At 54.9% G+C, this 20,099-nt stretch overlaps 3 protein-coding genes across 3 annotated transcripts; all 3 read right to left on the reverse strand.

Moving 5' to 3' along the window:
- Positions 1-1,874: 1,874 nt before the first annotated feature.
- Positions 1,875-6,113, reverse strand: LOC140259281 (BPI fold-containing family B member 4-like). Its single transcript, XM_072350427.1, has 11 exons — positions 6,107-6,113; positions 5,758-5,880; positions 5,362-5,463; positions 4,952-5,231; positions 4,648-4,752; positions 4,339-4,485; positions 3,681-3,744; positions 3,078-3,138; positions 2,671-2,762; positions 2,529-2,571; positions 1,875-2,010 (listed from the first exon to the last, which is right to left on the reverse strand). The coding sequence occupies exons 2-11, from the start codon at positions 5,870-5,872 to the stop codon at positions 1,985-1,987; spliced, it is 1,035 nt and encodes a 344-aa protein (XP_072206528.1). The 5' UTR covers positions 5,873-5,880; positions 6,107-6,113; the 3' UTR covers positions 1,875-1,984.
- Positions 6,114-7,887: 1,774 nt separating this feature from the next.
- On the reverse strand, positions 7,888-13,680 carry LOC140259256 (BPI fold-containing family B member 4-like). The gene is made up of 18 exons (XM_072350394.1): positions 13,641-13,680; positions 13,524-13,556; positions 12,881-13,076; positions 12,442-12,666; positions 12,165-12,294; positions 11,697-11,801; positions 11,472-11,615; positions 11,023-11,083; positions 10,850-10,910; positions 10,580-10,671; positions 10,049-10,261; positions 9,773-9,826; positions 9,177-9,347; positions 9,012-9,079; positions 8,868-8,910; positions 8,286-8,349; positions 8,093-8,169; positions 7,888-8,014 (listed from the first exon to the last, which is right to left on the reverse strand). Exons 3-18 carry the CDS (start codon positions 12,987-12,989, stop codon positions 7,991-7,993), a joined length of 1,641 nt encoding a protein of 546 aa, XP_072206495.1. The 5' UTR covers positions 12,990-13,076; positions 13,524-13,556; positions 13,641-13,680; the 3' UTR covers positions 7,888-7,990.
- A 1,075-nt stretch (positions 13,681-14,755) lies between these two features.
- LOC140259326 (BPI fold-containing family B member 3-like) lies at positions 14,756-19,928 on the reverse strand. The gene is made up of 15 exons (XM_072350533.1): positions 19,748-19,928; positions 18,878-19,451; positions 18,479-18,583; positions 18,237-18,377; positions 18,014-18,077; positions 17,667-17,727; positions 17,364-17,455; positions 16,625-16,807; positions 16,495-16,548; positions 16,234-16,404; positions 15,906-15,973; positions 15,583-15,625; positions 15,443-15,506; positions 15,267-15,343; positions 14,756-15,115 (listed from the first exon to the last, which is right to left on the reverse strand). Exons 1-15 carry the CDS (start codon positions 19,857-19,859, stop codon positions 15,080-15,082), a joined length of 1,845 nt encoding a protein of 614 aa, XP_072206634.1. The 5' UTR covers positions 19,860-19,928; the 3' UTR covers positions 14,756-15,079.
- Between the last annotated feature and the right edge of the window lie 171 nt (positions 19,929-20,099).

Below are 20,099 nucleotides of genomic sequence, written 5' to 3' on the forward strand. Positions count from 1 at the left end.
CAGGGAATGGGAACAAAGTCCATCTGTGGGGCTGGAGGAGCCCCAGTGACAGCTGCACATCTCCTTGGTTCTGATGAGCTGCTCGGAAGGTAAGTTTCCAAGCACAGCTGGAAACAGCCCACACTGCTGGGCTGATATTTGTATTCAAGCTTCAGCCGTGCCCTGAGGCAGCTCCCAGCACATGCATTTCACAGCATGAAACCACACGCTTTCTGCTTGCAGAGTGTTGCAGGTGGGCGAGGTGGACGTGAGCGTGAACACACAGCAAACTTCACAGCACTGCAGGGAGGTCACAGCCAACCAAAGGATCACAGCAACCCCAAAAACAAACCTGAGACCTGGAGTCCCACAGCTTCTCCTTTGTGAGCAATTTATCTCCTGTGCTGACAGCTCACTATTGACTCCTCGTCCTCCTGAAGAGGAGCTGTCCTGCCTCATCAGCTTTAAATTAGTTTTATCTTTAGACTTTCCTATTAATAAGCTCTTGTCGTGGTGTCATTATTCGATATCTGTTTTCTGATGTTCTTTGTTAACGGCTCTGTAGCTTCGCACACTTTTTCCCTCCTGGCCATGCTGTTTGGTTGTTGGATGTGCACAGGGCAGCTGAGTGCTCATGGACCAGTGCACTCCAATGGAGGTGGCTGTGAGCCTGTGTGGAGTGGGTCCAGAATAAGAGGTTACCTTGGTTTGAGGTCTTGTTGTGCAGCGAAGGGATTGGGACCCAGAGCTCCCACTCAGTGTGGTCACAGCTCAGGGCTCCCCTGCTCACAGTTCTGATGTTAATGGGGATGAGAAGGGCACCTGGTTCCTTGTCAGAAAACCCCGATACGAGAACCAACTGCCGCACAGTGGCATTGCTAATGAAGCTATCAGGGTGCTTCAGGGCTGCTCGCGCTCGGTGTTATGTCTGCTATCTGCAAAGTCAGGTCACAGGGAGAATTAGCTGCCCAGCCCCTGCTGTTGACTTGCATGCAGAAATTACACAGCAAAGTGCCACCAACTGCAAGATCTGTCATTTGCAGCAGTGCCTACAGCACTGTTTTTGGGCTGATTAATATTCAGAGCAGTGCTGTGAAAATGAAAAGCCAGACAGAACGGTCCTCCTCCCCTTTCTGCATCCACCAAGACGCCAAGGGGAATGGCTGAGGTGAGGAAACAAACACAGCATTCACTTTCTGTTGAGCTGATTTGGGTTGCGTGAGCCTGAAGGAGGTGCTCCATCTTCTGCAGGTTGTTTCCTTAGGACCTGTGAGTGCAGCACCCTGAGGCATTGCTCACAGCAGTGAGTTCCATCTCTCTCCTGCCCCACAGCCCCTAACCCAGAGCCATCAAGAGACCCCCCCCCAGCCCCACAGCTTCACCCTGGGGTACCTAATTTAGCAGAAAAAAAACCCATTTTCTATCATCAGAAATGATTCACGTGGGTGTCACTGGGGCGGCAGCAGCAGTTGGGGCTTTGGGGACCTGGAGCACCAGTTTGAGTGGGAACAGTCAATGCTTCAGGGTCACGAGGTGGCTGTGATGGGGGGGTAGAGCTGCACATGAGGCCTTTCATGGCAGCCCCTCCTGCTGCACCCCACAGCCCCCAGTGTGTGTGGGGGGTCTGCATGTCCTGTCCCACTCCAGCAGCATTAGCTTGTGTTCAAGCAGTGTTGGTTTGCTGGTGGGAGAAGGAAATAAAAGAACCTCCGGGACAGGGGCGGAATAAATCTGCATACATACAAAGGATGGGGAAAGTCTTCCTCTCACTGACCACATTTCTGCTGCTCTGCCCCTGGCTGCTCCTTGCACGCATGGTACTCCGGGAGCTGGGAGAGGCGAGTAGCAAAACCTTCACAAATGCAAAGCTCCTTTGGAAAGAACCCAAACCACGTGCTGAATGCAGATGAGGAAAAGTCCTTTTTATTGCAAGGAGCAGCAGAGGGGTGCAGGTCAGCCTCACCCACAGCACGTTGGAGCACACAGGCCAGGGCAGCCATTCACCTTACTGCTGGGGGTCAATGCCTGCAGCTGGGAGAGAGGAGCATGGTCAGAGCCCCCCCAATGCTGTGAGCCCCCAGCCCTGCCGTGCTCTGCCCATGTCTGGCTCTGTGGGCTGAACTGATTTGTTGCCCTGAGGAATTGGGCCCTGGGGAAGCTGGGATGGCTTCCAACTCTGCCTTCCTTCTTCTCTATATTAACTTCACCTGCATATGAAGCTGAAAGCTCTTCCAATCACCTCTGCAAATATTAATTAATCCTCCCAGCATCCCGAGAACCATTATTCACTCCCACTAGGTAAATATTATGAGATCCTTTTATAAGAGGTGAAGCGCCTTTCCCAGGGCTATGCAGAGCAGCAGTGAGCAGAACTCATCACCTCCTGCTGCCTACATCCTCCTGTCCCCCCATTCCTTGTCCCCCCATTCCTTGTCCCTCTGCCCCCCATCCCAATGTCCCTCTGTCTGCCTGTCCCCCCCCCCTAACCCCGTCCCAATGGCCCCCATCTCCATGTCTTCCCCTGTCCCCATGGCCCCCTCTGCACTCACTGCGCAGCAGCCAATCGATGAACACAGCTGGGAACGGGGAATTCTACAACAGACAAGGAGAGCTGTGAGTGCAGGGAGGTGTGGAAAGGAGAGGGGTAGGATAGAGCTGACCCCACGGCTCGCAGCACCCATAGGGCTGTACCTGCAGATCCAGATCCATGGAGTGCTCCGAGGTCAGCGGCAAGCTGGAGAGCGCAGAGTGGATCTTCCCAAGGAGTCCAAAAGGGACCATGCCTGCAGAAAGCAAAGGGATGGGAGGAGAGGCAAAGCCCTGGGCTGGCAGCAGGGCCATGTCCTGCCCTGAGCCCCCGCTGCCCCATGCTTGAGGATGCATCCCTGAATGGGGGTTCCCAATGCCAAGAGGAAAACGCTCTCATCTTCCTGAGGTCTCAAACACTGCAGGGTCACTGGGAGCCATTGGGCTGGGGATGTGTGCTGGATGGTACAGCCCACGGGGGAATGTTTTGGGGTAACAGTGACAACTTTCCATTGCACACAGACACTCCATCTGCTGCTCTGTGAGTTCCTATGGGCACGTCGGCAACTTACGGTTGAGAAACTGCAGCTTCATGTTGACGATGCTGAACCAAGCGTTCACTAATGGGCAAAACTGCAACGGCACAACAAGAGGAACAACCTCAGTGAGGTATCGCAGCTGTAGCAACATCTCAGCACCATCATCTGAGCCTCACAGACTTCAAATGAAGATGGAGCAATCCGCTCCCGGAGCATCATTTCCTCAATGGAGAAAAAAAGAGCACTATAAATTGCTCAGCCCTCTTCTGCGAGCAGCCCAGATCCTATTTAGCAGAATAACAGATTTTTCCAGCCAGCACCTTTTCCTTAAGTGAGGCTGTCACTTCTGTTTACTGCACCTTCCCGGTGCGAGGCGGCATTGCGCCAAGCAATCGCTTACAAATTATCCCGTAACGCCGCATGATGGAATTTGAATTACTTTCTAACAAATAAATCCTGACCGTCAGGAAGATCAAGGAAGTCTGCAGAATTCAGTTACAGGGTGTGGGCGTGCGGCTGTGCACGCACATCCATATGAGGATATGGATATGTAAATCCGCCGCGCGGCGACAAGGAAAGAGCGCTGATTGCATTTCAGCGGCGCCTTCTGATGGCGATGGAGTTTCGTGCACTCACCACCATAGGGAGGAAAGAGCGGAGCGAAGAGTTCAGCATACCGCTAACCACGTTGGTGAGGAGCCTGCAGGGGGGAAAAGGCAAGGGATGGAGCAGTCACTGCCTGGTCTCTGAAGGCAGATGGGGCTGAAATGCACTGATGCTGTGAGCTTCTCCCCAATGGCAAAGGATGCTGTGAGCCCACAGCTCCCCCAGGCTTCAGCAGGAGCTATCAGCACTCGGGGCTCTGTGTCTGCTCAGCATCATCTGACCCTGAACATCTAAATCCGTGCCCTTTGCAAACGTTCCAGAGCTCACCCATGGACAAGGGCTGACCCACGGCACGGAGCTGAGCCATACCTCATCCTGCTCATTATTTCAACTACTTCCATGTGCACATGGCAGCATCCCATCTCCTTATACAGATTCTTCAAAAAAAAGTGGCTTTTCTGTGAGCAGAACCCCGTGCTTTCCTGATGGCTGGACCACCAGCCCCCATTCACCCTGCCCACTGCCCATGGAGCCATCCTTCCCTGGGGAGCATGAGCAGCTCTGGCTGAGCCCCATATGATGGAAGGAGAGCCCTGTGTATCTGCCCTTGCAGAACACCCTGGAAATTCTGACTGAGAAGCTGCACGGCACCATAAAACAGCACAACACCAGCAAATGTGGCACTCACCCCTTCCGCAGGGTGACCTTAAAGCCACCGAACAGGTTCCTGCAATCCTTCACCACCAGCCTGAGGTCACCGGGGCTGTCTTGTGTCAGCGCAATGTGGGACGTGATGTTCGTTTCTAGAGAAGATCCGCTCAGAAAGAGAAATATTCTGAGAAATGAGGAGAGAGGTGATGGAAGAGATCAAAGCCCAGAGAAGCTGCAAAGCTGAAATCACAGCAGCTCCGGGGCTCTGTTTGTTAGGTGCACAGCCACCCAACAAATGGCTGCAGACACTTCTTCAGCTCCCGTCCCCCCGCTGTGCCCCACTCACCCTGGCAGGCTGAGCTTCAGCCTCGAATACAGGTTGAGGACCAGCTCGCCTCCAGGCAACACCTTCCATGACACACGGGCTCTCTCCAGGTTCAGTACCTTCAGCCTGTTGAGAAGCAAAGCTCGTGAGCTGGGAGCCAGGCACCAATCCTGCAGCCCCTGGACCAGTTCCCTGCGTGGGTATTCCCAGCTGAAATGTGCTGGTGGGGAAGGGGCTCAAAAGTGCTGTCAGCAGGTCAGGGAAGTCCATGTATGGACCAAAGCTCTGCAGTGAGCACCGCTGCTGTACGTCTGGTCCCACTCACCAGGCTAAGCGCTGTGATGGCTGAGGGACAGCAGCACTGCCCCCGCCTTGTCCCAGCAGTTCTCCAAGCCCTCCTTGTCCCAGCAGTTCTCCTAGCCCTCCTTGTCCCAGCAGACCTTCTTGCCCCAGGAGTCCATCCAGCCCAAGCAGACTTCCATTGCCCACTTGGCCGAGCAGCCCTGTGCCGAGCAGACCCTTCTCTCCAAGGACACTGCTGCCAAGGAGTCCTTCCCCACCAAGGAGCCCCGTGCCGAGCAGACCGCTGCCACCAGGCTGTCCTCCTGCAACAGTCAGACTGTGTCACTGTGCCAGCTTGGCTGCCAGGAGCCCTCCTCCCCCAGGTGCATGCATGCTGCAGATTTGCCTCACGCAGCAGCCCTGTGCCAAGGAGCCCCGTGCTTTGGGGTTCACCTCCAGTGCCTTCGCTGCCATCTGTGCTTGGGCTCTTCCTGCCCAGGAGCCCAGTGCCCAGGAGCCCACCTTCCCCAAGGAGGCCAGTGCCCAGCAGACCTCCTGCAGCAAACAATTCCAATTACCAAGCAGACTTTCACCATGATGGTGTCACCACCAGCTCTGTGGGAGATCCTCTGGCCATGGATATGGGAGGCTCAACAGAGGATCTGTGCTCTGTGCTGGGTGCTTTGTCCTCCAAAAGGGGAGTCCCCAGGGCACCCTCTGGGGGTGAGCAAAGCCCCATGCATGGTACCCCCTATGAGCAGCCATCCCCAAGGTCCCACCCAGAAGCTGAAACATGGGGATGCAGCATCAGCACATGCCAGCACCGCAGGGACAGAATCCTAAGCTCACCATCCGAGGGCTGTGCAGGGCTGGAGCCCAAGATGCCTCCCAAGTTGAGAAACCCCCAGCAGGGGGGTAGGAGGCCTCCAAGAAGGGTGAGACACCAAAGTGTCCGCATCTCCATCCCAGCACCTGCCAAGAGACCGCATCACCAGGACAAGGCCCTGTGTGCCCATCGCTCCGCACCACCCCGACACCAGGGACCACCGTGCCCCCATCCCACCACTGTCAGATGGTTCCCGAAGCAGGGACACCTCACACCATGGATCATCCCCATGCCCAGCATCCACGTGGCACACAGGGAGGCTGCAGGGAGAGGAACGGCACTGTGAAGCAAGCAGGAGGAGAGGCGGAGGACCTTGGAGTGAGGAGATGGATCGCTTCAACCTGCTCCGGAACGGCCCTGAAATGAGAGCAGTTAAAGGGGCACAGCCAGATAAAAAATGGTACGTGTCAAAGCTGTGTCCTTCTGCACCTCACGGAGAGCACCTTGCGTTATTAAAGCTCAAAGCGCAGCCAAAATCAGCTCCACTTCCCCGTGGCCGGGCTGTTTGTTTTTCCCACTTTGCTCCATTCATCCTTTAAGGGCCCATTCTGCCGTGTCGGAGCTGCCCGTGTCCTTATGGGTCACACAGTGGGACCTCCCTGTGCCGCTCCTGGGGCTGCCACACTGTGGTTGCTGAGGAGGAAGAAAGGTGTCGGTGAAGCAGTGCTGTGGTCTCCATTCCTCCAACACCCACCTTTGTCCCAGCAGCATCTCCTCGATGAAAGACTGCATTGGATCTGCATATTGCAGTGCATCAGCATTGAGAAATAACATTATTTAGGTCACTCGGAACAACTTCTTTCACCTGCTCCAGATACGTTTTAGCAATCCCTCTATGACAGCTCTTGGCACAATTAAATCAGACTTTAATTCACCAGTCTGCCTTCTGCATTTCCCTTTGATCAGCACGTAATGATGCACCGCTCCTGCAGCTGCGATTATCGAGCAGGGGAGAAAGATAGAGGCTGGAGCAGCTTCGATTGAGAGCGGTGTCAAATAAAATCAGTGGGATTTGTCGGAGGGTCCCTGCAGGACGTGTGCAGCATGGCAAGAGGATGCCAGGATGGTTTCAGGTCTTTAAAAAGAAGCTCTTAGAGAGAATACGTGTGACAGCAGGGAAATATCCGTGCAGGTGTCAGCCGTGCCCACCTGGCTGGTGGCACTCGTGCCGGAGAGGAGCGTCTCCCACGTGCAGAACGTTGGTACGGTTTAGCAGACAGCTGAGATTAGATCTGAGATGCTGAGAATTGTTCTGCATCCCAGGCAACAAGAACAATTAAAGAGCCCGGCTCGTTTCTTCCCTCTCGGTCAATGTAATAAACTTAACAGCACGAAAATAAACGTGGGATTTGACAAGGAAGAAGCTCTGCTGGCTTTAAAAATTCATTTTCATCAATGATTAAATGCTGCTGCAGAAATCAAAGGAAACGAACGCCGTTAGGGCTCATACACCCAGAGGTGCTGCCAGCGCTGAGTGCCCGTGTCTGCACACAGCAGGAGGAGGGCTGCCCCCGGCAAGCACCCAGCAAGCACGCTGTGCATGGCAGCTGAGTGAGGCTGATCAAAAGGGGTCGTTGCCAACCAGAGGGTGTGTGGGTTTGTGCACTGCTTGGGGAGAACCACACCGTACCCAGGGGTGAGAAGGAGGAGGTGGCTGCGTCCCAAAGGGAGATCTGGGCAGTTCGAGAGGGAACTAAATAAATGGGAATAAATGGAGATGGGAAGGGAAAAAGAATGGGAAAGATGGCAGGAAAAGCCCACATCGGCTCCAGGGGGCTCGAGGGGAAGGGCTGGCAGAGCACAGGCTGGAAAGCAGCAGTGTGACAGCAGTCCTAAATGTGCTCCCTGCAGCCCAGCAGTGCTCAGTGACTTCCCCAGAAGTGGGGCAGTGCTGTGGGTGAGTGAGGAGGTTTTACATGGACCATGTGGGATGGGGTCACATAACCCCATGTGTAACGTGCCCTCATTAGATTGCAGAGCCCAGCACAGCCTGATGAGCATCCACAAAAGGAAAAGTCCAGAACACACCAATCAGAGGCAAAGACCACCTGTGTTTCCTTCTATATTCAAAGCTATACAGGGAGGATGTGATGCTTTCATGGAGGAGCTGGTTTGCTCGCATTGGTGCAGAGGGGAGTGCTGGTGGGCAGCATCAGGCTGGACTCCCATCCTGGGGGCAGCTGGGCAACGTGTGGCTCACACCGACAGCACGAGGAGGTCCTGGTGGGGCAAAGAGCTCAGTGTGATGTGGGGTGTTCCCATGCCTGGGGATGAGGGGTGCTGCAGGGCAGTGCTCACCTCAATGACGTAGATGTCAGCGTTGGTGAAGTCGATGTTCAGCAGGCGTGGAAGCGGCACCCCATGGCCCAGCACAGCTGTGGGACAGCAGCATGGTTAGCATAGCCCTGCCCACTCCCTCCTCCTGTGCCCCCTGACCAGCAGTGTGTGCCTCAGCTCCCCAGAGGTAGTTGAGGCACCAAAGCTTTCTCACCATTCAAGGCAGGCAGGAAGGCAGCATCAAAGACCTTGTTGATCAGTGTCTCCAGCAGCGAGATCTGCAACAAGGAGAGGGGTCCCGTGTGCCTCACCCTGTCCTTGGGGTGTGGGGACTCTCCTCACCCACCGCTGATCCAGCTCTATCACCCAATTCATGCAAACTGCTTACAAACTGGAGGTGCATGCAGAGCAATGCAGCCCCTGCCCCATGCTGAGGCTCTCCCAGCTCAGGTACCAAACCCACAGTGCTGCAGTGGTGCCAAATGCTTTGGGGATCCCTACTTTGTTTGCATGTGCCCCGACACCAACTGGTGCCAGCGAATGGGATGGTTCCCATTCCCCATTGCTATCTTTCGACACACAGATCTGTGGCCCTTTTTTTCCCCCCAAAGATTGCTCATGGATCATCATTTGCTCATGGAGCAAACGCATCCGCAGAGGTGAAAGAAAGGTCCTATTAAAAATGCAACACAAACGACGCTGCATAATCGGCCCTTAATTCTCCCAGCCAATCTCTAGCAGCGCTTTGCTCTCTGCGGTAGATGTCACACATTGCTGAGGCTGCTCGTGTTCTTACATCAAAATCACCAATGGATGAAGACACCAAGGAGAGCTCAGTTCTGCAGAAGAAAGCAGAGGCAAAGTGAGGGGTGGGGGGGCCATCCTACCATCACGTCCCACCCCACCCCAGCAGGAGCAGAGGCAGAAAGCAGCATCCTACTTCTCAAGGCCAGCACTGATCTTCAGTTTGTTGGCCTCAACAGCAAACTGAGCCAGCAAGGACGCATCCTGCAGCCAAGGGACAGGCATGGGTTGGCCACGCAGGAGGCAGCTGCCCACCACTGCGTTCCAACACACGTTGGCACAGCTGCCCCTCTGTACATACAATATTCAGAAGGCAGAGAAACTCCTGCATGTCGGCTGAGTGTGTGGCCACCACCTCTGCTGTAGCCTTGAGCTGGATGGCAGCTTTATCTTTCTTGAAGGTCACCACGGGTGCTTTGGGGACTGTGATTTTCAACAGCAAGTCACACGGCTCAGGGTATGTCTTAAGAACCTGCAGCATCCAGAGGCAGAAAGCCTGTGATGACCAGGCAGAGCGAGCACACCAGGAGCAATAGGGTAAGGATGGGGCCAACTGCCTGCTGGGCAGCATCTGCTGCTCTTGGGGATGGATTTGTTCCTGTGCTGCTCCAGCTCAAGCATGTTCACCACTGAACTCAAGCCAGGTGGGAGCTCAGCCACTGGGGTGCCCCAAACCCTGTGGGGAATGCCTGGTCCTGGCCATGGGGCTGCTGCAAGGGGCTTTGGTGATGGAGACGGCACAGGGGACAAGATGACAAACCCTGCTGTGCTTTGTGATTTCAGAACAGAGCCAAAGCTCTGCCATCAGACACATGAGATGGTGAAGCAGGGGCTGCCCTGTCTCTGGGTGCTCCTCACACTGGGATATTTGCAGTGCGTTGTGGAACCAGGACTCACCACAGGAACCAGGGCTCCAAGAGTCGACGTTGTCAGTGGTGGAAGCTCAGGAAACTGTCACAGACAAAGGGGGAGATGTTGCATGGATGTGTGCTGGTTTTCAGCAGAGATCTCCTACTTTGTCCCAGTGATACACAAAGACCACATGGCCCATCACTCTCAGAGACCAGAGATCCCGATAAATGGTGATGAGGTGCTACAGTACTGCAAATTGAGAGCAGTTTGCTGAAACCCTGAGCTTTCTGAATGTCAGAAGCAGGCAATTCCAGCACTCACCATAGCGTTGGAGATGTCCAGGTCCAGGGCTCCTTCCTTCTGCAAGGCAGCCAGCACTGAGCTGAGGAAGTTCACAGATAGGCCCAGCTGGGAGGAGCTGGTGTCTGGCATCGGTGGCAGAGGCGGCATGGGGACCCGTGGAGGTATGGAAACCCTTTCTGGTCTTCCCAATGGGTAATCGACCAGACCTCCTGCTACTCGTCCGACCACAGTCTGCAGTTACAGGGAAAGAAGCACAAGCCAAAAGGTTGCAGCAGTTTGCAATATTTGCCTTTACGGTTAACTTCATGTTCCACCAATGTGAAATCACCGCACGCATGGCCAACTCAGATCCCATTGCATTTCCTTCTCCAGCAGCTCACGAAATGTGAACCCCGTGACGATAGCAGCGCAGGAGCAGGGCATGGAGCCAGGACCTCTGTGACCCTCTCACAGCCCCCTCAGGTCTGATGTATGTGACTACAAGCACAGCCCAGGAGATACACCCAAACCCCCCCTGAAATATCATAGAGCAGAAGGTGCAGGACTTACATTCAGGTCTACTTCAAGGAACTGGCTGGTCACCAGCGGCAGGCTGGACACAGTGTACTGGATACTGCCCAGCAACCCCAGTGGCACCAGTGCTGGTGGAGGGGTTGTGGCTCAGTGGCTGCTGCAGCTCTGCAGCACAGAGCTTACCCCAAGCAGGCTCTGCCTGGACGCAAGAGCTCCATGCTGCCGGCAAAGGGGTTGCAGCATCACAGCTTCAATGCAACCAGCAAGACCCAAGGGAAAGGCAGGGTGGGGGGCTCCACTACTTACAGTTGACCAGCCCCAGTTGATCATTGACAAGTCCCAGGGCAACATCAAGTACTGGGCAGAGCTGTGGGGTGGGGGATGAGGAGAAGCTGCTTAGAGCTGGGCACAGCCCTACAGCCCTGCATCAGGTGCACCAAAACTGAGCTGGACCATGAAGATTTTTCCTTCCATCTTACCAGATTAGGAAGAAGTCTATTGAGGACACCAGCCAGTAAATTATCCACAATTGGGAGCAGGCTGTGGAAAAAACAAAGGATCTTCATGAAAAACAAAAACCCAAAAGCCTGCTTCAAGGTAAATGAGTTTTAAACAGTTCCCTGCAAAATGAGTGCAGAGCAGACCTCCTGGAGCAAGGCAATTGCAGCAGCACAGTGCACTGTGTATGCTCGGATTTTGCATGAGATAAGTCTAATTGGCATCCCAAAATAGCCAGTGGGGAATTTAGTTCTGCCTTTTATCTACCGGTATAGAGGCTCCTTAAATGAGCAACAGCAGCCTCAGCCCCGAGAGCTTTTTGTGCTTCACATGCCAAACGCTCACACCTCAGATGATCCCACACAATCTCAGGTGAAATGACCTCAAACACAGCACAAGGGACAGGAACGTCCCTCAGAACATCACGCACCCTCTCAGCAGTCTGACTTTAATGCCTCCAAGGAGCGTGTTGCATTTTTCCACCACCAGTCTGGGGTAGCCGGTGCCGTCCATGGTCAGCCGAACCTGTGCGGTGATGTTCACTTCCACGGTGATGTCCAGCAGACCCAGGAGGCTGTGAGGGGGAGCAGAGCAGCTCAGCTCTCCATCCCCTGGCAGCCAGGCTTGCAGGGCAGTGAGACACAACCAGACCCACCTTCTGCCATTCAGTGCCACCCGTGTGTAGAGGTTGAGGTGGAGGCCGATGCCGGGCAGGAGCCGCAGGGACACCCTGGGCAGTGTCAGCTCCACGATCCTCAGCCTGCATGGATAACAAGGGCACGCTGCTTTCTCAGCTGTTTTCCTGTTTTATCAGAACCTTTGCTCTGGTTGCTTTATGACTGCTTGTCCGTGTGCTCAGTGCTAGGCTTCAGGAGTTAAAGCAGGAAATCTGCCAGCAGCCCAGCAGTGGGTTGGAAGCAGCGCTGATACACGGCTCCGAGCTCCCCCTATGGGAAGCAGCTTCGGACTCCAAACCTCTTGCATCTCTGAGAGGTCCTTATGCAGCCTCAGTGCCAACCCGGGGAGCCTCACAGGCACCACCGACACCAAACGGTCACCACCCAATCACACCTGAGCTGCTGCACCCAACAGCACTCAGAGCTATGCCAGGAGCTGCACTTACCCCGTGAGCCCCTGCACCGTGCTGAGCAGGCCTCCGTCCCCAAGGACACCCAGCAAGCCTCCTCCAAGGATACCAGCTGTGCCGTGGGGGCCTCCATCACCCAGCAGAGCCCCCTGCCCCTCTGCCGCACCTGGCACATCCACAGGAAGGGACCCCTTGGGGACAGACCAGCTTCTGGGAGGGAGACGGCTATGGGGAGCCGTCCAGGAGGCATCCCCATTGCCACGGAGACCAGCACCTGCATCACTCCCTCCACCAAGGAGATCAGCGCCATCACCTCCACCTAGCAGGCCACCCGTCAGGCCCCCAAGCAGCCCCCCACCACCTGTCAGCCCCCCCAGCAGCCCCCCACCGCCCAGCAGGCCACCAAGCAGCCCCCCACCGCCCAGGAGGCCCCCTCCGTGGCTATCCTGCAGCACTCTGCTTCCATCCATCCTGCTGATGGGCAGATCTCTGAGGGCTCCTTGCAGGACTGCGCCGTGTTGCAGGGAACCTGCAAGAGCTGGAGAGCCACACTGGGATGAGCAAAGAGTCAGGGTGTGGGTCATGGGTGTTTGTGCTCTCCATTCTGATCATTGCCTGCACCAATCCCTGCCTGTACTGTGATATTTGTACCCAAAGGGCTTGGGAACCACGTAGATGCTGGGGCAGGAGCACTGTGCCCAGGGGAACGTGGAGGTGGGACAGCAAACCCAGGACCCTGCTATCACACTCACCATCACTCAGAACACCTTTGTTGAGGCGGAGGACAGCGTCTGTGGGCAGCTGGCTCAGGGATGGGGACAGCAGGGTGAAGAGCACGGCGATATTCAGAGCAGTCAGCATGGCGTCCTCTGGTGTGGCAGGATGGGGATGCAGGGGACAGCTCACACTGCTGGCACCAAGACACCAACAGCAACCTGGGGAGGGAAACTGAGAGGAGAGGGACCCCGGAGGGGTTGTGAGGAAGGCACACATTTTTTTAGTGAGTAGCAAATCTGAGCTTTAGGAGAACCAAAAGCCTTCGTGTGCTTGAGCCCCATTCAGCAAACAGATCTGGATGCACATGAAAAAGGGTAAAGGGGGAAGGCACCCATAGGCACGTCTGCAGGCAGGGTTGCTGCACAGCCACAACACCTGTGTGCTTGCTGCTGCCACTCACACGCAGCTGAGCAAAGTGCTCCTTTCCATCTCTGGTCACCGTGACATGATTTTAAACTTGCAGTGCAAAATCATTACTCATAACCCAGAGGCTGCTCCACGCTTCCCCTGCTGACCCCTACCCCGTGTGGGTGCACCACAGTTTGCACTGCAATGCAGCCTTTCAGTTCTACTTCAAATCTGCTTTTCTGAGTTTTCAGCTGAATCAGAAGCACTTACCTACATTTGTGCCATGGCTGGTAGCTTCCCCATCTTTGGGTTGGTTTTTTTTCCACTCATCAGAACGCAGCACAAGGCTGGTGGTAAAGCTCTGCACCCTGGCTGCACCACCATTACCTGGCCCTATCCAGTCTCTGGTCCTCCTGCTCCACTCCTGGCCTGGGGTGGGCACCTTGCAGCTCACCCAGCCATCACCTCCTCCCTGTGAAGGACAGGAGGGTTCTTATATAGCAAAACTGGTGCAGGGAAAGAGGAAGGATACCTAGAGTTGTATAAAGGTGGACTGGTGGGTTGAGCCCATCCAGGAGCATTTGCGGTTTTCCTGTATTCCAGTATAAATGAGGATCTGTGCACTGGGGCAGAGTATTGTGCAATGGGCCACTGGATCCCCCCTTATCAGCAGTGCCCTTTTCCAAGAGCTCAGAGGAAGGGGGGAAAATCCCTGAACCTCAGGAGCACAGAGCTGCCACCAGGCCCATAGGAGATGCTGGAAAACCATCCTTTTCCATGGCTGTGTGGGTCAACACCTGCACCCAGACACACACAAACCACACACACCTGCAGTTGATTTTTCAGGCCCTGCCCAGCTTTCCAACAAGCACATGGGTAGGAGCCAGACAAACCCTAGGAGATATTGAATGCTCCACCTGAGAAGCAGCTCCCCAGGATTATCCTCCCAGCCCACGCAGCTGCCCCAGCCTTGAAGGCATTTCTGCAGCCACAGGAAGGCACCTGCATGCTGAGCAGCACTGATTGGGTGTCAGCCTGCTGATCACAGCATTGCTTTTGTCCCGATGCCTTGGATGGTTAATGCCTTCCCAAGAGAAAATACATTGCTCAGACCTGGGCTAAAACTATCCAGTGCATCTTCCATAACAGGGGCAAAATACATCCAGAAACAAAGCAGTGGGAACGCAGAGCTCAGCTCGTGCCTGGCTCCAAAGGCGAGCAGTGGTGCTCCTTCCCAGCCCACCTTCTCTGCTCCTATTCTGCCATCAAGGTTCAGCCCTGCTCCCTGTGCTCCAAGCAAACTGTTCTGCCTCCACCCACAGCTCTGAGCTTCAGGAACGTGTTCCCCAAAGTGCCAGCTTACTAAATTCTTTGCCATGGGTACAGCCCTCTCTTCAAACGACTTTGCTTTTCTATGGCCGTATGGTGCAGGGGCACTGCAGAGATGAACAGGCCCTGGCAGCTGGAGACTCACATCCAATGAATATTCAGAGAGAAATATTGACGCAGTGAAGGATTTTATTGAAAGAGCTATTTGAGAGCAACACTGATGGCTAAACAGCTGCGGTTCCAGACTTTGGGTGTTAGAATTGGCCACGGAAAGTCCCCCATGACACTGAGCAGCTGAGCAGCATCTCCAGACCGCAGGTTGGGCTGCAGCAGGATGGACAGAGCAGAAGCAGCCTTCTCTCTGGGACCACAGTGATAACCTGAGATGGTGCTCAGGAGAAAATAAAGATAAAGCTATTGGGGATGGCCAGAGCTCTCCGGGAATTGTCTGTCTCAACCCAGGAGTGAAATGGAGGTTCCTCTGGTATGAGCTGGTTTTAGAGCTCTCTGCTCTGGTTGATCACAAACGTGTTCTGCCAGGAAGAAGGATAAAAATGAGTCGGTGTTCTCCCTTGGGTTTCCCCAAATCTTCCCTACACCCAACCAGCCCAGCCTTGCACAGTGGGGCCCCATAGGAGGAACAGCAGCTCCTTGGGATGGGGCCAGCACAGATGTGAGTCTTACATCAGCCACGTCCACCTGGCCGTTCTCGAAACTGGTGTTGAAGACGTTGGGCAGTGGGATCCCCATCCCCACAGCATCTGCAAGACCAAGAGAGAAGCTCATCAGAGATGAAACCCCAGAAGTGCCAGCTGGGGAGGGGGCTATGGGCTGGAAGGGGGGGTTCACCCCCGCCATACCGTTAACAGCAGGCACGTATGCAGCTGCAAGGATGTTCTTCACCCATCCTTCAAGCCGGGAGACCTGCAGTGGGAGGAGGGACAAGTCAGAGCCAGAGTGGAGGTGATGGAGAGAGCTGAGCTCTGCGCCGTGTACTTACGTTGATGGAGCCGAGCTGTGAGGATGCCAGTCTGAGATTGACCCTGCAAAAGAGAAAAACAAAGAGTGCCACTGGAGTATCTGCCACTGAGCGTTCTGAGCAATTCTCACACCCTTTTTGGTCCAGAAGTTTTCCGATCCTAGAATTTTTTCCTATCCTATCCACACAAAGGTAGAATGGAAACAACTCCAAAGTCTCTCCTGACTTCAGACAAGCTCTTCATCTGAGGTCGGCACTGGGGCAGCTCTGAGCCCTTCACACCCACATCACATCCCCGTTACCCATGGTCAGACCCAGCCCCTGTGCCCCCAACAGGGCTCTACCTGTCCACAGCCAGAGCAGTGTGCAGACGGCCACCGGAGACAGATGGGGTGATGTCCAGCACGATATCCTGCCATTGTGACAATAGAAAAAAAGAAGTTATTTCCCTTCAGAGAAAACCCAGAATATTTGGAAGTGACTCGGGCCATGAAAAAAAAAAACACCTGTCTGTGCTTAGAAATAACATTTTTTGGACTGCTGGCATCACAGATATCCACCCAGGATATGGAGTTATTCACCAAAGTTTCACCTGTGCAGTTATGGGGATGGCAGCGGGGCTGGGCAGTGCACTCCTGGTGTGCAGGGCAGGCAGTGGCTCTGGGCACTCACCGAGTCCAGGCTGAAGAGGGTCTGTGGGGGGAAGCCGGGGCGCTGTGCGAGGACATCGATGGCTGCTCGCAGAGTGGCAGTGGCCTTCCCGTCCCTCAGGGCTACCACAGGTGTGTCAGCCAGGCGCACACGCAGTGCCAGGGGCAATGACCCAGGTAATACGGTGCTGAGCTGGAGGGAGAGATGCAGTCAGAGCCATGGCATGTCTAGGGTTGGGGCTTCAGAAACACAGATAACACCGATAATACAAAGGGGGCTGACCTGGGGGAAGGCTGTGAGCAGGGCTGAGGTGGTCAGCGGGATGCTGCTGGGCACCTGTAGGAGAGGTGATGGGGGTCAGTCTGGATGCTGGGGGGTGGTGGGAGCACCCCTGATCCCTGCCCTGACCTACCGCTGAGCTGGAGATGTCCATGCTGAAGGCTCCCTGCCGCTGTGCCAATGCCAGCACAGCACCCAGCACGCCCTGCGACAGCCCCAGCTGTGCCCCAGGACCCGCAGCTGGTGGCAGAGTGACGGGCACCGACAGACCTCCTGTTTGTTCCACCACGTTGCCCTCTGCATCTCTGAGGAGGAGCTGCAGGGACAGAGCAGGGCAGGAGGTTGACACGAGCGGTGCCACCCGTGTCATCAATCAGCTCCCAATAATCAATGCACTGCTGCTTTCCACTGCTCTGGCACAGGCAGTGGTTGCATTCGCTGCAGCTCTCTGTGTAAAGCTCTGTGACATCCGCTGATCAGGAAGACACACTGACAATCCTTCCTGTGCAATTATAATCCCTATTAATTACATTCCCAACTTTTACAAACCGCTTACAAACGGAACCTTCTTATAAATGGCGACCCATTGCTCCTGAACAAAATGCTAACACGGGGCTTTTCTGATGAACGACACAATGAGCACTGCAATTATGTTTAATTAGCCAGCTTCCAGCTGGTCTGATTCATGGTGCCCTCAAGGATCAGCAAATATGGAACTGACATAGACCCAGCGGTGGCAGGAGCACGGAGCTGGCTGGGCTGTGCTGCTCTGTGAGCACCCTGCCATAGAGCTGTGTACCAGCACTCCTCCACAAGCAGCCACCCCACAGAGGTCAATTACCCAAAGCCAGCGACTCAAAGGCAGCACTTACGTTCAGATCCAGCTGGATGGACTTGTCACCAATGATGGGAAGGGAGGACAGAGTGTACTGGAGGTTTCCCAGAGCTCCCAGAGGGAGCACAGCTGCAAGACACAGGGAGGAGGTCTCCTAACCCACAAGGAAGAGCTGCCCACAAGTACTGTGGTCCCCAAAGACCCAGCACTGTAGGCAGCCCCTGCTTGCAGCCAGCCCATCCAGACAAGGGGCTGTGAGCACTGTTCTGCAGCAAAAACTATTAAGTACAGGGCAGATCTCAGTGGGGCACATGGACGGGAGGGGGCTGCCAGCACTTACAGGTAACAGAGCCCAGCAATGAGTTCACGACGCCCAGCACGGTGTCAACGACGGGGCACAGCTGGGGAGGCAGAAGGGTGTCAGGGCCCCCAGCACACAGCAGCATAGCTGCATGGTGTCACTGGGGATGGGGGCTCGTCACCCCCTCCTGCTCTCACTGGCATTGCATGAGTGTGGGGCAGGGCTCAGCATTGCCACTGCCACAGGTGTACAGGAGCCATCACATGAGCACATTGCTCACGTTCCAGGGGCCGTGGTGGCAGTGGGGCTGGGTGTCCCAGGTGAGCCTGCAGCTGTGCAAACAGCCCCTGCCACCCACAGCAATGACACTCCTTGCCCAGACTTACCAGCCTGGGCAGCACGTTCCCAAGGACGCTCTTTAAAGTTTTTTGTACAAGTGGCACTTTGGGTCTGGGTAACAAGAAAACAGGAAACAAAATAAGAGAAGAGTGAGCAAATAAGCTAGAAAGTAAGTGTACTTTGAACAAGAGAAATATGAGGCCCTATTTGCACCATCCAGGGTCGTCCATCAGTGCCAAAATATGAACCAAAACTGCCCTACAGACCTACCCGACACGGATATTGATGTCTCCAAGAAGGGTCTTGCAGTCTTCAACCACCAGCCTGAGAGCCCCTGACTTGTCCTGGACCAGCCGCACTCTTGCAGTGATGTTTGCTTCCACCTGGAGCTGGAGCAGACTGCCCACGCCTCTGCATGGCCCAAGGGGACACATCTCAGAGGGTGCCGTCTGCTTTCCAACAAGATGATGCAGCCGCTGCCCTGCTCTATGCCCCCAGTGAATGCTCCTTACCCATTGCCATCTATCAGCAGCTGAGTGTAGACATTCAGCTCGAGACCAGTTCCTTTCAGGAAGCGCAGAGTTATTTTGGGGAGAGTGATGTTCACAATTCTCAGCCTGGAGTTGGAACAAGGAAAGGCAGTAAATAATATATTTGCTACTTCTTACTTCCCAGGGGTCCTCTCAGCCCCCAGTTCTGTGGCCACACAGCTGGGATCTTGGGGTCCCCTGCAGCCTGGGCCAGTGGGGCTCCCTTTTAGCCAGGACCAGCTTCATGCAGCCTCATGGCAGAAACTCCCAACCCTCATTTATGAATTCGCCCAAAGAGGAGGAGGTAGGTGCCATGTCCAGACCACAAGCATGGCCAGTGATGGAGATCTGCTTGGAGGCACATCTACCACTCTCACTTACCCTGTGAGTCCTTGCACGGTGCCCAGCAGACCATCCTTGCCAAGAAGACCTCCTCCAAGAAGTGAGCCTTGACCCTGGTTACCAGCTCCTCCAAGGAGACCACCGCCGAGGAGACCACCCACAAGACCATCACCACCAAGGAGACCACCAACAGGTCCAGCAGGTCCATCTCCTCCAAGGAGACCACCAACAGGTCCATCGCCGCCAACAAGACCACCCACAGGACCTTTATTGCCGAGGACACCACCAACAGGTCCACCGCCTCCAAGGAGACCACCCACAAGACCATCACCACCAAGGAGACCACCAACAGGTCCAGCAGGTCCATCTCCTCCAAGGAGACCACCAGCAGGTCCACCACCTCCAAGGAGACCTCCCACAAGACCATCACCTCCAAGGAGACCACCCACAAGACCATCACCACCTAGGAGACCACCAACAAGTCCGTCGCCACCGAGCAGACCACCAAGAAGTCCATTGCCACCAAGTAGACCACCAAGAAGTCCATTGGGGCCAAGCAGACCATCCAGTAGCCCCTGGAGAAGGTTGCCGTTGGCTAGTGACCCTGTAATGGCTGAAGAAATGGATGAGAGGTCACCGTGAGCCATGCACACCCAGCACACAAATATTCTGTGTCAGCCTGACTGATCCCCTCATCTCTGCCCCTTTTTCTCCCTTTTACACAAGGGTGATGCTGCAGCCTCAGCACAGCATCTTAAGTGCCATGTTCAAAGTGCTTTAACAAATGCATTGTCATTGCAGCCTGAACAGATCTGAATCAGATTCTGATTTTCTGAATGTGGTCAAGAGACAGAAAGAGCAGAAGTGACCTCAAAATGAAGATAAATCCCGTCCCTTCCAAACACTCACCACTTTCTAGCACATCTTTATCCAGCCTGGCAGACACCGGGGCGCTGCCAAGAAGTCCTTCAGAAGAGCCGAGCAGGCCACAAGTGAGGAAAACCACCCAGAGCACACCCATCTTCAGTCCTGGTTAAGTGGAGGAAGCAGTTGCCGTCAGGTTAGTGCTGGACAGTGAGCACCAGCTGATGGCTGCAGGAAACAGGAGGAGGAAGAAGGATAGAAAAGGAGGAATGACTCTCAGGGAAGACAAAAGCAGAGAGAAAGCTCCTGGCATCGCTTCACCTCTTGCTGCAGGCAAGAATAACAGTTTTTGTTATAAAGTCCACAGTCGTAAGCTAACATCAAGGCCTCCCCTTTG

This window comes from Excalfactoria chinensis, chromosome 15 (genome assembly GCF_039878825.1).
Source record: "Excalfactoria chinensis isolate bCotChi1 chromosome 15, bCotChi1.hap2, whole genome shotgun sequence".
NCBI classification, from domain to species: Eukaryota; Metazoa; Chordata; class Aves; order Galliformes; family Phasianidae; genus Excalfactoria; species Excalfactoria chinensis.

Coding starts and splice junctions, on each gene's coding strand:
- LOC140259281 (XM_072350427.1), bottom strand. CDS start 5,872: ATGGAGATGCGGACACTTTGGTGTCTCACCCTTCTTGGAGGCCTCCTA. Junction 5,464..5,757: donor CCCTGCACAGCCCTCGGATG/GTGAGCTTAGGA, acceptor TGTTTGCTGCAG/GAGGTCTGCTGGGCACTGGC. Junction 5,232..5,361: donor TGGCAGCGAAGGCACTGGAG/GTGAACCCCAAA, acceptor TGACTGTTGCAG/GAGGACAGCCTGGTGGCAGC.
- LOC140259256 (XM_072350394.1), bottom strand. CDS start 12,989: ATGCTGACTGCTCTGAATATCGCCGTGCTCTTCACCCTGCTGTCCCCA. Junction 10,262..10,579: donor TCCTTGAAGTAGACCTGAAT/GTAAGTCCTGCA, acceptor CTGTAACTGCAG/ACTGTGGTCGGACGAGTAGC. Junction 9,827..10,048: donor TGGACATCTCCAACGCTATG/GTGAGTGCTGGA, acceptor TGTCTGTGACAG/TTTCCTGAGCTTCCACCACT.
- LOC140259326 (XM_072350533.1), bottom strand. CDS start 19,859: ATGGGTGTGCTCTGGGTGGTTTTCCTCACTTGTGGCCTGCTCGGCTCT. Junction 16,808..17,363: donor CCATCCAGCTGGATCTGAAC/GTAAGTGCTGCC, acceptor CTGTCCCTGCAG/CTCCTCCTCAGAGATGCAGA. Junction 15,116..15,266: donor GCCAGGTGGACGTGGCTGAT/GTAAGACTCACA, acceptor TCTTCCTGGCAG/AACACGTTTGTGATCAACCA.